At 49.4% G+C, this 15,846-nt stretch overlaps 1 protein-coding gene across 1 annotated transcript; it reads right to left on the bottom strand.

The window, feature by feature from the left end:
- Positions 1-5,961: 5,961 nt before the first annotated feature.
- LOC123638764 (tubulin beta-1 chain-like) lies at positions 5,962-8,271 on the bottom strand. Its single transcript, XM_045552594.1, has 3 exons — positions 7,940-8,271; positions 7,481-7,591; positions 5,962-6,593 (listed from the first exon to the last, which is right to left on the bottom strand). The coding sequence occupies exons 1-3, from the start codon at positions 8,064-8,066 to the stop codon at positions 5,962-5,964; spliced, it is 870 nt and encodes a 289-aa protein (XP_045408550.1). The 5' UTR covers positions 8,067-8,271.
- Positions 8,272-15,846: the final 7,575 nt, after the last annotated feature.

Below are 15,846 nucleotides of genomic sequence, written 5' to 3' on the forward strand. Positions count from 1 at the left end.
GCCTCCCAAGTAGCTGGGACTACAGGCATGCGCCACCATGCCCGGCTAATTTTTTCTATATATGTTTTTAGTTGTCCATATAATTTCTTTCTATTTTTAGTAGAGACGGTGTCGCTCTTGCTCAGACTGGTCTCAAACTCCTGAGCTCAAACAATCCGCCCACCTCGGCCTCCCAGAGTGCTAGGATTACAGGCGTGAGCCACAGCGCCCGGCCCATATGCATATTATAAATATAGAAAATTTAGAAAGTACTAAAGAGCACAGTGTATCCTTCCACTATTCTCTAGATTTTTTTCCCACTGTCCATGTTTAATGTATTATCTTCCTTTATGTTTTTCCTATTCATGGGTTGTTTAGGTGTTTTTGTTTGTTCCTTTGTGACATAATTATTTTTGCCTCCAACATTAAGGATGAAGAAATACTCTATCTTCTTATGCCATGACTTAAATCACAGTCTCACAGATTCTCGGATGTATGTAACCTACTCCCAACTGCTACCACTCTCCCCATCTGGGCCATACCAAATTCTCTGCACAAACTGTCTCCACTGCACATGGCCAAGGCTGTTTACAGACTGGAATGAATCCTCTCCCTAGCTTGACACCCTTTCCACATTCCCTGATGGATGGAGAGCACAGGCCCTAGAGGTTGATGGAGTGGCTGCAACTCCTGACTCTGCCACTTAGCTGTGTGACTGAGACAAATTACTTAACCTCTCTGTGCCTGCCTTGCTTCATCTATAAAGTTGGAGTAATGATAGCACCTACCTCCTGGGGTTTTGAGAGGGCCTGAATGAATTAGTGTATGAAAGCACTTACAATACCACCTGCCCCACAGTAAATGCTATATAACTCTTAGCTATTATAATTGGTTTGCTATGTCCTTCCTTCCTTCCCTCCCTCCAGGGAGCTCTTCTCCTTAAATCAGGACTCAACTCCAGTGTCACTTTCTCGGTGACGCTCTCATTAGGCAAAAATGCTCTCTCCTCTTGCCCTACGCTGTTTTGCACTCACCTCCCCTCACCCTCAGCCCTAATCCCTGAGGTGTCCACGGCAGGGGAACTGCCCCGCAGCAAGGAAAGAGCAGCAGGACTGCTAAGCGCGGAGTTGGGGCACCGCCTGCATGCTCTGTCCCCAACCAAGCCCCCCAGGTCTGCAGGTTGGGGCCGGCACCCGGAGGCGGGAGGAACCCAGGAGAGGCTGTCCCCGTCACTTTCCAATTTCCGTCGCCACCCTGTCTGGACACAGGCTTTCCTCACACGTCACCCAGATCCGGGTTGCACGGAATCCGGGCGGGGCGGGCCATGGGGCCTCCCCGGCCACGCGGCGCACAGAGGGCCGCTCCTTTCTCCGGCGGCCCCGGGGCTCTCGGCCGGTTCTCCGTCGCTCTCGAGGCAGCGCGGTTACGGGAGGGATGGCGTCAGCACTTCCCGCCGGCGGAGACCGCGCCAGTCCGGGCGTGCCGAGCCCGGTGGCGCCGCCTTGCGCGGGAGCGCGCTCCGAGGGGCCTGCGGCTCCTGTCCCCGCCGCCCGGGCCGCGTCCCCGCCCCCCGCGCAGACGCCGCCGCTGGGCGGACCCGCCTGTCCCAAGACCAGGCTCTGAGCGGGAGCAGCGACCGCCCGCCGTCGAGCTCACTTTCCTGCTCGAAATAGGAAATGCCTTTTTTTAAAACTATAAAAGAATATTGAGGTACATTTTTAAAAGGTGCTTCCTGGGCCTGGAGCATTTAAGTTATGGGAAAATCCAGGCTCCTGGGGCCTCCTGGGTCGTGCGGCGCCGGAGCGTCAGAGAAACCCCGGCGGTGCGGTTCTGTGGTTGCCTCCTTTGTTTTCCAGCTAAATCCTGGAAATACTTGATTTGGCTGTGTAGAAATACTGCTGCTTGTTTATAATCAGTGATTATTTATGCCTAATTGGCATGTAGTACAAAAATAGTAATAGGCGTCATTTTAACTCATTTTGTTAAATTTATAATTTGATGCCACCCCATTTTGTCGCTGCGAATGCGACACTACTGATAGTTTGCTGCCAACGTAACATCCTGCCTATATGTACTATATTTTTTCTTAATTGAGAGGAACATTTGTTACGTAAGAAAATATTTAAGATGGGGGGAGTAAAGACTTCAAAATATGAAAACTGCAATAGTAAAATGATTAAATGTTTAATTAAATGACTGCAGAACATATGCCCATTAGTCAAATGCAACTCAACTTTTATATCATAACATAAATTATAATTAATGTAAAAAGTTAATCAATAGAAATTTAAAGATATCTGATAGGATGTGGGGGTGGTTTCTCCCAAAGTAACAGTACCAAGGACCTACAGAGCTCTGGAAAGGGCTCTATTCATCACTCCCGTTAGTGTCATTTTCTGGTTACAAAGAAATGAGTAGAATTTTTTTTAATAACTGGAAGAAAGGAGGAGATTAAAGAAGATGGAGACAGATCTGTGGGAGAGACATCCTCTGAGAGTGATTTAACAGAGCTGTGCGTGCTGGAAGAGGGAAGGGAGGTGCCCTTTGTGTGCCCAGTTAGCTTGGAGGGAAGCAGAGGTCTTGGGCAGGCATTCCCCTCCGTGGCCAGCAGGGGGCTCCGCAGGCCACGAGCAGCTTGGTTGCTGCACCTGTGTTGGGGAAGAGGGGAGAATGAGGCCTTCTGGTGAGTGAGAGGATAGAGAAGTAATGTGCAACCAGATATGTCTATGTACTAGGTGTTTCAAAATTAAAAATTTGTTAATGCATGAATACATGTGTACTGACATGATCTACAGATAACTTTTAAGGTGGGATAGTTTTGTAATTAATGAGGCATTATTGATCCCATTGTGATGCCAATAGTGGCTGTGAGTGGAAAAACACAAACTGTTTTTCCTCTGCTCTAACACTACAGTGATCAACACTGGAGACTTGTATGACCAGACGTGTAGGTTATTTCCCCACACACCAGGGAAGCAAGCAAGCAATTCTGCAGGGGACACCAGCTGGGTATCCTCTAATTCCATTCAATTGTGACACTGTCTCCCTGGAGATAGCAGCCAATCCCGCAGGTTAAGGACTCAGTCCCCAAGACTGCCCCTCCACTTTCAGATACCAATCACAAGCCCCAGGTTGTTTTACCTGTGCTTCTGACCAGATGGCTGTAAATCAGGGATCCCACCACCCCCTCCTTGGGTTTAATTAATTTGCTGGAGCAACTCACAGAGTTCAGAAAAACACTTATGTTTACTGGTTTACTATAAAGAATATTACAAGGGATAGAGAGGAAGAGATGCTCAGGGTGAGGTATGGGGAAGGGTGTGGAGCTCCCCGGCACACTACCCTCCAGGAACCTCCCCATGTTCGGCCACCTGGGAGCTATCCAAACCCAGTCCTTTGGGGATTTTGAGGATGCTTCATTAAGTAGGCAAGACTGATTAAACCACTGGCCATTTGTGATCAATTTAACCTTTAGCCTCTCTCCCTGCCCCAGAGGTAGGGGGTGGGCTGAAAGTTCCAACCCGCTACTCCTGCCTTGTTCTTTCTGGTGACCATTCCCCATCCTGGAGCGACCTAGGGGTTGCCAGCCACTGGTCAATGATTAGCACATAAAATGACATCAATTTGGAGATTCTGAGGATTTCAGGAATGGTATATTAGGAAATGAAGTTGAAGACCAAACAAATGTTTCACAATATCACCCTGACATAGGAGGAATGAAGCCGAGGGCGTCCACAGCAGGAAAGCGTGACCAAGGACAGGGAGAGGGAGCAGCGGCCCCAGCCAGATCCTGAGTCAGCCAATGAGCTGCCGAGTTGACCAGTGAGTCGATGGGAATCAGAATCTATGGAACAGTCTTAGATCTGGCTGAAAGGCCTTGATGGGGAAGCGAGACAAGACAGCCGGGACACACATGTCAGAGGGGAGTGGGAATGGGACCTCTGCCCTGTGGGGCGGACTCAGAAAAACTTAGGTTGCTACTCTGAATTTAGCCTAAGCTAAATCTGCCCTGTAGCCGCCTGCAGTTGCACACGTAACTTACTGAGTCGGGACTAGTCCTCAGTGCAATTGTAAGGTGGTTACACGTCCCTTTTGATTCTTTTTCCTGCCTCTTGCTACCCTTCCCCATTTTGGGCACACAGGCTCCACCCCCTAAAATCTGTACCACAAAAGTAATTTAATGCCAATTGATTAAGGCCTTATGCTGATGAATAAGTGTATTAACTCTTCCAAGAATGTTTACATAGAGCCATAGATTTTTCCTGGTTAAAGGAATCTTAAAATCATATGTTCAAAAATTAAAAGATTTTCCAAGGTTAGTCTATCTTGGTTTCCCTTTGAAAAATCCCTGACAAGTTATGTCAGCCTCGAATGCCTTGGATACCTCCCTTGACAAGGTACTCACTGCAAAGCCAATTATTGCACACTTGTGTGACAAGTACTTTATATATGTTTCATTTAATCCTCAAAATAACCCTCCGAAGTGGGTAAAATAAAACCATTTTCTGCATAAAGAAGCTAAGGTTCAGAGACTGAAATACTTGCCTAAGGCCATACAGCTAGTAAGTAGAAAAATCACTCGCTCCCTGGACCCAGGTTCATCTTGTTCCAAAGACCATGCTGTTTCCACTCCCCAGACAGCCCATGTGTGACAGGTGGGATTCTAAGGTGGCTCAAGAGTCACCTGGCCCCAGGTGTACACACACATTTTCCCAGTTCAAGCACAAATCTAGGTGCTGCTGAGATGGAATTCTGCAGATGTAATTAAGATTCCAAATCAGGTGACTTTAAGATAGGGCTATCTGGGTGGGCTCCACTTGATCACACAAGCCCTTTTTAAAGAAGGGGATTTTCTCTAGCTGTGGGTAGGAGAGACTTTCTTCTGATGGCTTGAAGGAGAGGCTGCGCTGTCGTGGGAATGCCTTGTGGCAGGGAACTGGGTCCTGCCCAGCACCAGTGTGGAAGAGAGACCCCTGTGCACCCCGTGGGAGCGCAGCCCGGGCTGCTCAGATGGGCGAGGACCTGCCAGGCCCCGCTGGACTCCTGGTCCACGGGAACTATAAGGAGATAGTGGGAACTATAAGGAGATGGTGATGTTCTAAGCTGCTGAGTTTGGGGTAACCTGTTACACAGCAATGGAAAACTAATGTGTGATTCTTCTTTGATGAATGATTCAGGTCAGGGCCCCCCACCCTGAAAGGAGGATGTGAGGGGAAGTTGGGGAAAGCTGTGTCCATTCTGGAAAGCACTGGAAAGGTCAGGGGAACAGAGCTGGGAGAGGGAAGGAGGGAACACGCCGCATCAGGGAGCAGGTTGCTGGGTGAGCGGTGAGGGCCCCACCCAGGGGATCTGTAAGAGACTCGTTGGAACTTCACTCAGAGTTGGCCCCCCTGAGAGGCAGGCAAGCTGGGCTATTTAGCTTCTAAGTTGTTAATGACTGGGGCCCCTTCCCAAGGGGCTTACCTAGCTGGACAAATGAGCCCTGGGGCAGGTCAGTTGTTGGCAGCAGGAGGTCGTCCAGTTTGGCGGAGCAAGCCCCAGAGGCAACTGGGTGAGGCCAACAGTGTCTGCTACAACGGCCTTTGCTAGGCAGTTCCTCTGCACCCTCTGACGTGTGGCCTTTGGCCGTGGGTTCCCGTGTGGCCCCTTAGCTGACACCCGTCCTGTGCAGGCTGCCTTTCAGACACCTGCAGTTTTCATGCTGCCTCACAGCTCTCTGTAATAGCGGAACATTCCAGTGCCTCCCTGGACCCCCAGTGAAATGAGATTTTGAATTCCTTATAATCTAGGGAGGCACTGGATTTAGAAGGGAATGAAAAGTCCGAAAATTTTCTCACTAGTTTGGTGGTCTTTGTTTGGAAGCCGTCATGACGTAGATCTGACCACATCAGCTGCCCGACAGCATCCTCGGGCTGGCGACTCACATGCAGCCGTCTCTGCGCAGCTGCTAAGAAACATTTCGTGCTCCCTGCCGTTCTGCTCTTAGTATTTGGATGCTAGGCAGGGACATGTCGTCTGCTGCGTGAGCTCAGGCACCGTGAGCGCGCAGTACTGCTGGCTGCCGCGGCTGGTCAGCGGCGCGAAGCCCGGCATGAAGAAGTGCAGGCGCGGGAAGGGCACCATGTTCACGGCCAGCTTGCGCAGGTCTGCGTTCAGCTGGCCCGGGAAGCGCAGGCAGGTGGTGACCCCGCTCATGGTGGCCGACACCAGGTGGTTGAGGTCGCCGTACGTGGGGGTGGTCAGCTTCAGGGTGCGGAAGCAGATGTCATACAGGGCCTCGTTGTCAATGCAGTAGGTTTCATCCGTGTTTTCCACCAGCTGGTGCACGGACAGGGTGGCGTTGTAGGGCTCGACCACCGTGTCCGACACCTTGGGCGAGGGCATGACGCTGAAGGTGTTCATGATGCGGTCTGGGTACTCCTCGCGGATCTTGCTGATGAGCAGGGTGCCCATCCCGGACCCCGTGCCGCCCCCCAGCGAGTGGGTCAGCTGGAAGCCCTGGAGACAGTCACAGCTCTCCGACTCCTTCCTCACCACGTCCAGGACCGAGTCTACCAGCTCGGCTCCCTCTGTGTAGTGGCCCTTTGCCCAGTTATTGCCGGCTCCACTCTGGCCTGCCAGAGGGAAAGAGACTGTTAGACACAGAAACACAAGGAGTTTCAAATTCTCTCATTTTGACTGTGGAGGAAACGGTAGGACTAGTCCTAGAGTGGCAGATTCTTCTCTTGTATGCATCCTTTTTATTTATCTAAAATTTTTTTCTAGCTATCAGTGATCCCCAAAAACACAGGGGATCGTAATAAATAAAAAGTGAATTTAGTTCATATGAGGTAATTGAGGAAGAAGATGGGGTTAAAAAACTTAATGGCTCAGTTTTTTTATAACAGGTTTGAAACAAGTTAACTTGCATTCCTGTGTTAGATGGGTGGAGTTGGGGGTTGCCCCAGTGTTTGGGACGTCTACATCACTATGCAAGCTAATAAACAAGAGCTAGAGAAAAGAACAAAAGAAAAAAAAACCTTTAATGGGCTTTAAAATACATTTTAAACACTGACATCCTATAAACACTCAATTTGGGTACAGTTAGCCAGGATGGGATCAGCAGAAAAAACGGCCCGAAGCACCTGTCCACACCTCTGGTCCCACCCTGGGCTTTGGCCTTGGGCTCCTTGAAGCGACTCCTTGTTGCTGCCCTGGTCCTTTTAAATCGCCCACAGCCTATTAAGGCTGCTTGAAGCTTCTCTTGCTCTTTCTTCTTTCCCTTCAGAGCTGCTCTGTACGGGGAGGGCTGCAGCAGCCCTGTCCAGGCTGACATTGATCGCTGAGCTGTCCAGAGGGCGGCCAGAGCCAGGACCATCGTGGACTGGGTGGGTCAGGCCAGGACTCGGGGCTGCCTGTGGACAGCCTCACCTGGGCACTGAACACTAGGAACTGTGGCTTGCACAGCTGTTGGGAAGGAGGTGAGTCATCGGGCCAGTTCCCGCTGATGGTGACTACATACCGAACACGAAGTTGTCCGGCCTGAAGATCTGGCCGAATGGTCCGGACCTGACCGAGTCCATCGTGCCCGGCTCCAGGTCCACCAGGATGGCCCGGGGAACGTATTTGTTACCTGCAGGGAAGAAGAGCCCACTTAGACCTGCGGTTGGCAGAGGACCCTTGGGCAGGGCTGTGCCCTCTGTGGCTCTCACAGCAGAATTCTTTAGAGAAAATGCCAGCATCTGAGACAAAAGGAGAACAGGGGAGGTTTTCTGCCTGTAAGAAAAGGGAGATTCTGAGCATGCTCAGCCACAGGCAGCAGGCAGGAGTCCGAAGGAGCCATAGAGTGTATTTTCTAGCAGTTGACATTTTAAATGAATATGCAAGAAGCATGTCTTTGTCATTTGCATGTTCCTAGGACATTTTGCCTGCCACAGTATGGAAAGCAAGGTCGACTGGCCGAGCACATCCCAACACTCACCAGCAGCCTCATTGTAGTACACGTTGATTCTCTCCAGCTGCAAGTCACTGTCTCCATGGTAACTGCCTGTGGGGTCGATCCCATGCTCATCGCTGATGACCTCCCAAAACTGAAATGAAACAATCATATCATGCTGTCTGTGGCATCCTAAATGTCACCAAGGATGGCCTTGTCTTCCTCCCATGTCCTTGGAACAGCAGCCATTGCCGTCAGACAGTTTCTGCACAGCCTCTATTTCCTGCAGCAGCAGCTACTGCTGGGGGCTTGGAGATCTGCAGAGCGTCAGCCACGTTATGGCGACAGACTGGAAAGCTGGGAGGACACAGGAGGGGGAGGGGGCACAGCAGATGCCCTTCTAGGGGCAGGGGCGGCAGTGGGGAGGGTCTGCCACCTAGGCAGGGCTGAGTGTGGCTACATCCCTGCTGATGGATGGGTCCCGGCAGGACTGAGGACAGGTGGACCCCGCCCAGCGGCTGCCTCCAGGGATCAGTGTTTCCTGCAGAGACCCCACGAAGCCCTCCAGCAGCACAGATCTATGCCACTGACCACAGCAGGGAAGGGCCGGGGAAGGGCAGACTGGAGCCTGGGAGGGTGCCTGGGTGGCAGTGGAAGGAGCTGGCCCTCATGAGGGCGCTGACTCCATTGTGAGTTTGCAGCAGGAGAGGGGGCAGGGAGGTTGGGGTGGGCAATATGGCGGTTGTGAAAGAGACCCTGTCTTTGCACAGGTGCCGGCCCGCTGCTGCCTCGCCACTGCGGTCGGTAATTACAGCCCCCACCCAGTGCCGTCACCTGTCGCCTGGCAGGCGGGAGACAAGAGCATCACGTTATATGTCATCACGTCTAGACGGTGCTGGTGCAAGGGAACTGATCTAACACCTTTGTGTGTGTGACCCTATGGTCACGTAAAAACAAATCCACGTAGGCAAGGAGGAAGTAATCAAAATACATTGCAATAGGGAGAGTGCTCTGGTCTCAGTAACCTGCAAGCATCCAAAATCATAGAAAAGGGTATTCTTTAATTAGGACAGGTAAGCACGTGTCACAGGAACTTTATTGGAGAGGGAACAGGTGGTGATAGGCAGGTAGCAAAATCAGGGCACTTCAACAGGAAACATTTTTATCTGTAGTCAGCGGATTCTGCGACTGAGCAGTTGAGGGGGATGGTGTGCATGTGAGTGCCTGGGGGCAAGCCAAAATTAGTGGGCCTGACCAATGTTTGGTGAAACCAAGTTAGTGGGTAAGAAATCAGCAACTGTGAACACATGCTCATTCCTCTGTTTCAGACAGAGTCTGTCATTCAGTGCTTTTAGAGATGCAATAACCATGATGGGCTCAGGTTGGTTCCATTAGGTGTCAGAGCTGGGCTGGCATTCATGTTCTCATGGGACCTGACAAGATAGCTGTGCAACAGAAGAAAGGGCATGAAAAAGGGCAAACTATAATACAAGTTGTCCCTTTAAACCCAGCCCCCACTCTTTTGGGAATTAAAACCTGCATTCCTGCCCCAGGTCAGTGATCAGAGGGGCAAGGGAGTGCTCTTTGTATCACAAGAGATGGCTCAACGGAATTGTTCAGGCAGCGGTCATGAGATTGTCTTCACTGGAGATGCTGTAGTTAAACAGTGATAGCCCAAAGCTGAAAACTCCCTTTATAGCTCTGTATCTCTGCATATAGATAGGCCCATGGTACCTTCAAAGACTCAAGTCTGCCATCCTCCTCATTTGCTGGTAAATTACTAACATTCTCTTTCCTTCTCAGACCACTCATCCTCATTCTTTGTTTGGCCACAGGGACAAGTACTGAACTTTCAGTAACAGAATTTGGCGTCCCAGGGGGTGGGCCCATGAGGGCCCCGGTGGGACAGCACCCGAGACTGCTGCCATGGCTGGAAGAGGCGGGGAGCAGCCAGGTCAAGCTTTGGTCTTCCCCAGTAGCAGCACCATCTTTTTGGGTTGGGAGAGTAAGGGACCACTCCAGCACCTGCTGGAGGAGACTGTTTAGCTCTGGGGAACTTCCGTCTCTTTCTTCCCAAATTAGAGGCAGCTCTGAGCAACCTGAAGTTTTTTGAGGAAAAGGAAATGGATTTGGGAAGTGTTGCAACACCTCAGCCACTTTCAGTGAGTTCCCTGGTGTGCACACCGAGACCCTTGATTCCACCCATCTGGGGGAGGCTTTCGGACCTTCCAGCCCTGTGGCAGGGCATTTGTTTTTAGCGGCTTGTTTGTAGGTAGAAGTCACGGTTGAGTGGAACTAGGAAATCTGGGGAATTCATTCCCTTTTGCATCAGGAAATGTTGGTTCTCATTTTAGAACTTGATTCATCTGTGCAGTTCTCATTTGTTTTGTAAGGCCTTGGCATTTGAGATTGTTTTTGTTGGGAATTCCCTGTATTGTCTACATGCCATGTTGTGTTCATTGTTGTTATCAACATGGGAGGCCCCATTTCTATTCCATCCAAACTCTTCTTGGGGAAAATTTTGGCTGAATGGCCAACTTATCGTTATAAGTCTATGTCTAAAAGAGAATGGTGTGATTGTAATCCAGTGTACATGCTGGAGTGTGCAAAGTGGCCACTGAATGGAACCTTAAATTATTATGCTATCTTACAAATGTAATTATTTTGTCAAAGTTCAGGTAAATGGGATGAGATCCTATATGTACAATCTTTCATACAATTGCATAATAATGAGGCTGAAAGGCCATGTGATAAAATTGGAGGGATTAACCAGGCTGGATCTCATGAACTCACTGCCCACTGCCAGCTCCCCACTTGCCAGAGATGACACCATGGGCTTGGCCATGCTCAAGCTCTGCTGTGGCCTCCTGATGTGGTGGTCATGGAGTGCATAACGGGAGCAGTGTTGCTCCCTACCCAAAGCTTGTGGCCAGCCCAGGTAGCAGCCCTTCATGGAGCCAGGTCTGGGGCAACTACTGCTACCACTATCTTGGCACCATGAGAGGGGCTGGAGAGGGCACAACTGGGACCGATTCTTCAGTCCCATACCCGCTAGGTTATGACTCAGGAGTGGGAATGATCTCTCCTAAGACCTGGCAGGGAACTCAGTTAGGCCAGAGGGCACACATAGCTGGGGCAGGGCAATTTCCATTATGGCAGTATCAGATAGGGGGCTTGCATGTGCTTGGAGAGTTGGAAGGGTATTATTGGAGTTACACAAACTGGGATCCTAACACAGATGCAGATGGTGTGAGAATAAATCTTTACCAAAAGTGTATTCTGGCAGGCCTCTGGAAGGGAGTGCCTCAACAGAAGAGTTTAAGCAAGGTCCATAAATTATAACAAAAAGCTAGTGAAGTTCCCTCTGAATTTTGGAATGCATCCATCAGGTATATTGGAAATACACAGATGCAGATCCAGAGGCCCCTGAAAATGTGTGCAGGATTAATATGAGCAGAGTGCTCCGGATATATGGAGGAAGCCCAGCGTGTGGAAGGGCCGATTGGTACGAATCCCTCACAGCTTGCTGATGGTGCCTTTAAAGCATATAATGCTAGGCAAGAACAGAAATTGAAACCTATGTGTGCTCTGTTAGCTGTGTCAACCAAGGGTCCTTTGAGACGGTCAAAGGGAAAGGGCAGAAAAATTTCGCCCCTGGTTGAAATATAATCAGTGTACTTTTTTGTAAAAAGGAAGGACATTGGAAAGAAAACTGCCCAAAATTTCAAAGGGCTCCAGGTAATAAGAAACTCCCAGGAGAGCAAATTTTTCTTTGAGTCCATGACTTAGATGGTGAAGGAGGGGGCTGGGGCTGCCATGCCGCACTAGTGGATCCAATCCAGATATCCCCACAGGAGCCCCAGCTGCAGTTGAGGGTGGGGACTCATTTAGTAGCCTTTTAATTGGTAAAGGAGTGCTACCACCACCAAGCCGGGTAGACAGAAGTGGCCCGGGGCCTCCCCACTGGCTGCTGCCTGGGCACCAGGTGCACATGGCGCTTTACGGGCCAGGCAGAGCAGCGAGGCAGCAGTCCGCAAGCAGCAGCTGGGAATTTGTCGCCTTGGGCTCAGCACATGGACCCCAGAAAGCCGCTGCCTCTGCCACCGAATCCAGCACACTTGGGCGACCAGCAGAAGCATCAGGAGCTGTTCCAGAAGCAGCAGAAACTCACCTCTGAGGCCACCATCAAGCTCCTGCTGGATGACTCCCAGGGCCTGGTGAAGCACACAGGAGGCTGCCGCTGTGGATCAGTTCACTTTGAAATTTGGGCCTCAGCAGACTTGCACATCATTGCAGCATTTGCAAGAAGAAGCTACCAAAAAGTGAGTAAGGCCTTATGGTTCTACAGGACCCGGGGACATGCAGAAAGAATTTAAATTCTCCATATCAACGAGTATAGATTCATGCAGGATCTGTCATTAATGATATTATACAAGTGACTATGAATGCTACTCAGTCACATTTGAATGGCAGGATCCTGGGACTAGGGTGGCTTTGTAGCACTGCTGGATGGTGTTGCCTCGGGGCTTTAAAAAGGCTCTCTTGTCTTGTTTGGTGAGGGTTTAGTGAGGGACTTGCAGAACCTGCAATTGGATCGATTTGCAAACAGCAGATTACTTATCTGGGATTCCAAATTAGCAAGAGAATGCTAGACAATTCTTCCATTTCCTAGGAATGGCAGGGTTCTGGCATCTGGATCCCAAACTTTGCGCTAATAGCAAAGCCCTTGTACGAGGCCCTCAAAGGAACAGCTGTGGAGCCACTGATCTGGACCACAGTCTATCAAAATGGCTTTAAAAAAACTAAAGCAGAGCCTTATGACCGCACCCTCATCGGGGTTGCCTGACTTGCAGAAAGAATTTGAGTTATAAATTCATGAAAAACAAGGAGTGAGCCTTGGGGTCTTAGTACAGATGCCGGGAGAAGTCCCTCAGCCAGTGGCATGCTTGTCAAAGCCACCGGACAATATTGTGAGTGGGTGGCCTCCTTGTCTCCGGGCAGTAGCAGCTACTCATGGTTTATTAAAGACTGTGTCTACTCTCAATCCTGCCGCCGTTACCAGCTGAAGGGAATGAGCCTTTGCAACGTGACTGTTTAGAGGTTCTGGAGGCTGGCTGTCCTAGCAGGATGGACCTGTCAGATCAGCCGACGCCAGAGCCAGACTGGGATCTTTTCACTGACGGGAGCAGCTTTACGGACAATGGACAACTAAACTTTTTGACTGGCTATGTGGTGGTCACACAGTGACGGGTGCTGGAAGCAATGGCACTGCCGCCTGGGACTTCAGCCCAGGACGCTGAGCTGATTGCTTTAACGAGAGCTCTTCAGTTATCCAGAACAAAAAAAGGTAAACACTTATATAGACTCTAAATGTGCTTTTATGATTATGCACGCTCATTATGATGCCATTTGGAAGGAAAGGGGGCTCCTGACTGCAGGAAATAAGGATATTAAGTACGCCACTGAAATAATGGCCCTGATACCAGCTGTGGCTGAGCCCATCCAGGTGGCCATCATGCACTGTCCTGGTCACCAAAAATGGGAGAACTTATGTTGCAAAAAGAAATCATGCTGGTGGCAGAGCTGCTAAGGAGACTGCTAAAGGTGATCTGTTCCTCGGGGCCTTGATACCCCAGCTAGATGTAAACCCCCTTTAAAACTAAAGACTGGGGCTCTGACATTTGGGATGGCACAGCTAAGTGGAGACAGAAGTCTCATGGACTCATTCTTCTACCCAAAGCCTTGGTTTGGCCTCTTATGAGGCACCTACATGAATGCGCACATTATTGGTGTGATGCCTTAATGGGTCTGGTGTGACCTCATTTAAGAGGATCCCATTTGCAACAGACTATTAATGTGCTCAAAATGATCCAAAGGCAGAAAAGTGACCTGCTGCACAGGGAACATACTCTTTCGATGCTTGGCAAATTGACTTCACTCAGATGACTCAATGTGTATTAGTAGATACCTTTTCAGGCTGGGTAGAGGCTTATCCTACCCAAATGGAGAGAGCATCTGAAGTTACCAGAATCCTTCTGAAGGAACTCATTCCAAGGTATGGGCTCTCTCCTCCATGCAGAGAGATAACGGACCCGCCTTTATATCGGGGGTAACTCAGTAAGCAAAGCTCTACATCTAGAATGGAAATCGCAGGAAACCCATCTATAGTGTTATAGGGTGCTGCCACTTGCCCTTCTCTGGCTAAGGGTGGCCCCTAGAAGCAGGCTTAAGTTAAGCCCCTGTGAAATAGTTTATGAGAGATCCTTGCTAGCACCCCGAGGTAAGTATGGTAATGTAACCATAAGTAAAAGAAAGCACAGTAAAGCAATATGTCAAATGAATGGGTCAGATGCTAACCACTGCGCATGAATTTGCCTCTTTTAGGTCTTGTGCCCATTGGAGACACCCCTCCACCCCTTTAAACCAGGAGACTGGGTATTACTTAAAGCCTGGAAAGAACAAGGACCCAAACAACACTGGCAGAGAAGTGGAAGGGCCCCTATCAACTCACACCTCGCTGAAATTGCCAGGACTAAAACCCTGGGTTCATCACACCAGAGTAAAGAGGTGTCCCATGGAAGAAGAAGACTCAAGCCACCAGTAGATGGCCCAGCCTTTGGGTGATCTAAAATATCTATTTAAAAAGGAAGGAAAAATGAAAATGCTGATGTTCTTTTTGGTATTCTTTCTTTGGTTATTTGTTCTGTCTACAGGACGGAGAGACAACTCCTTAGTGGGGGTTTCCTCTTCTGCTGAACTGTCTCACTGCTGGGCTTGTCATACTCCTGTGTATAATGTGCCTTCCTACACTCCGAATTTGCAGAAGCCGGTCTCTCAGATCACTTACAGGGTGTAACTAATAGCTCTGTGCTCAGAGGTCCCCTGCTTCTTTCTTGCCCAGCCCTGTCTCAGACATCATGTACAAGGTGACAGGAAGGGCCCACAATCCTAGCGGTGTCTTAGATACCAAGCGGGAAATATCTCCCCTATCAGGTATCCTCCATGTCACCTTGTCAATCCTCACAGCTGTAGTTGTTGCTTATGCCCTTTTCTGCCTGGTAATCTGTGGCATTGTTTATTTTTGTAAATCTACTGCCACAGCTTTGCAATGGCATAAATAAATATAAAACTTCCATCTGAAACATCGCCCCAATTCAGCAGGAAATAGCTCAGTCACTTCACTGCCCCTCCTCCCATAGATATGGAAGGGTAATATTGACAGTGGGAAATATGTAACAGAAGTAACGGCTGGAAACAGGGAAAAATGTAAGATAAGTTGTCTCTTTAACATCCCCCCACGCACTCTTTTTGGGAATTAAAACCTGCATTCCTGCCTCAGGCCAGTGATCAGAGGGGTAGGGGAATACCCTTTGTTCTTTGTACCACAGGAGGTGGCTCAATGGAATTGTCTGGGCACAAGTCACAAGATTGTCTTCACTGTCCTCATTGTTAAATAGCAATAACCTGAAGCTGAAGACTCCCTTTAAAAGCTCTGTATTTCTGCTCATAGACAGGCCAATGGCACTTTAAGACGAGAGTCTGCCATCCTCCTCTGCTGGCAAATTAATAACCTTCTCTTTCCTTCTCCTCAAGCCACTTGTCATCATTCTTCGTTCAGCTGTGAGAACAAGTACCAAACTTTCAGTAACAGCTGTATCATCTGAGTATGTTGGTAGACTGACAGGTATTAGAGGGTCTCAGATCAGGCATTTAATGGAGGTAGACCTAGAATGTAATAAAATGAATAATATTTAAGGTTAAATTAGAAAATAAAAACCAAGATCTGAGGTCTGAAGGGAGCCAGCTGAGAAGGCCCCAAGTTGTTGGGCCTAGAGTGTCCTTAAATGTAGGAATGAGGAGGACAGTGGAAATTTGGATTTCCCAGTTTGCAGTCTGAATATTTTGGCGATGGCATAGACATCAGAGAGGTCTATGGGCACATGTGCACAGCA

Source organism: Lemur catta, chromosome 5, assembly GCF_020740605.2.
Source record: "Lemur catta isolate mLemCat1 chromosome 5, mLemCat1.pri, whole genome shotgun sequence".
Lineage (NCBI taxonomy): Eukaryota > Metazoa > Chordata > Mammalia > Primates > Lemuridae > Lemur > Lemur catta.

Coding starts and splice junctions, on each gene's coding strand:
- LOC123638764 (XM_045552594.1), bottom strand. CDS start 8,066: ATGATTGTTTCATTTCAGTTTTGGGAGGTCATCAGCGATGAGCATGGG. Junction 7,592..7,939: donor GTACTACAATGAGGCTGCTG/GTGAGTGTTGGG, acceptor TCTTCCCTGCAG/GTAACAAATACGTTCCCCGG. Junction 6,594..7,480: donor GCCGGACAACTTCGTGTTCG/GTATGTAGTCAC, acceptor TCCCTCTGGCAG/GCCAGAGTGGAGCCGGCAAT.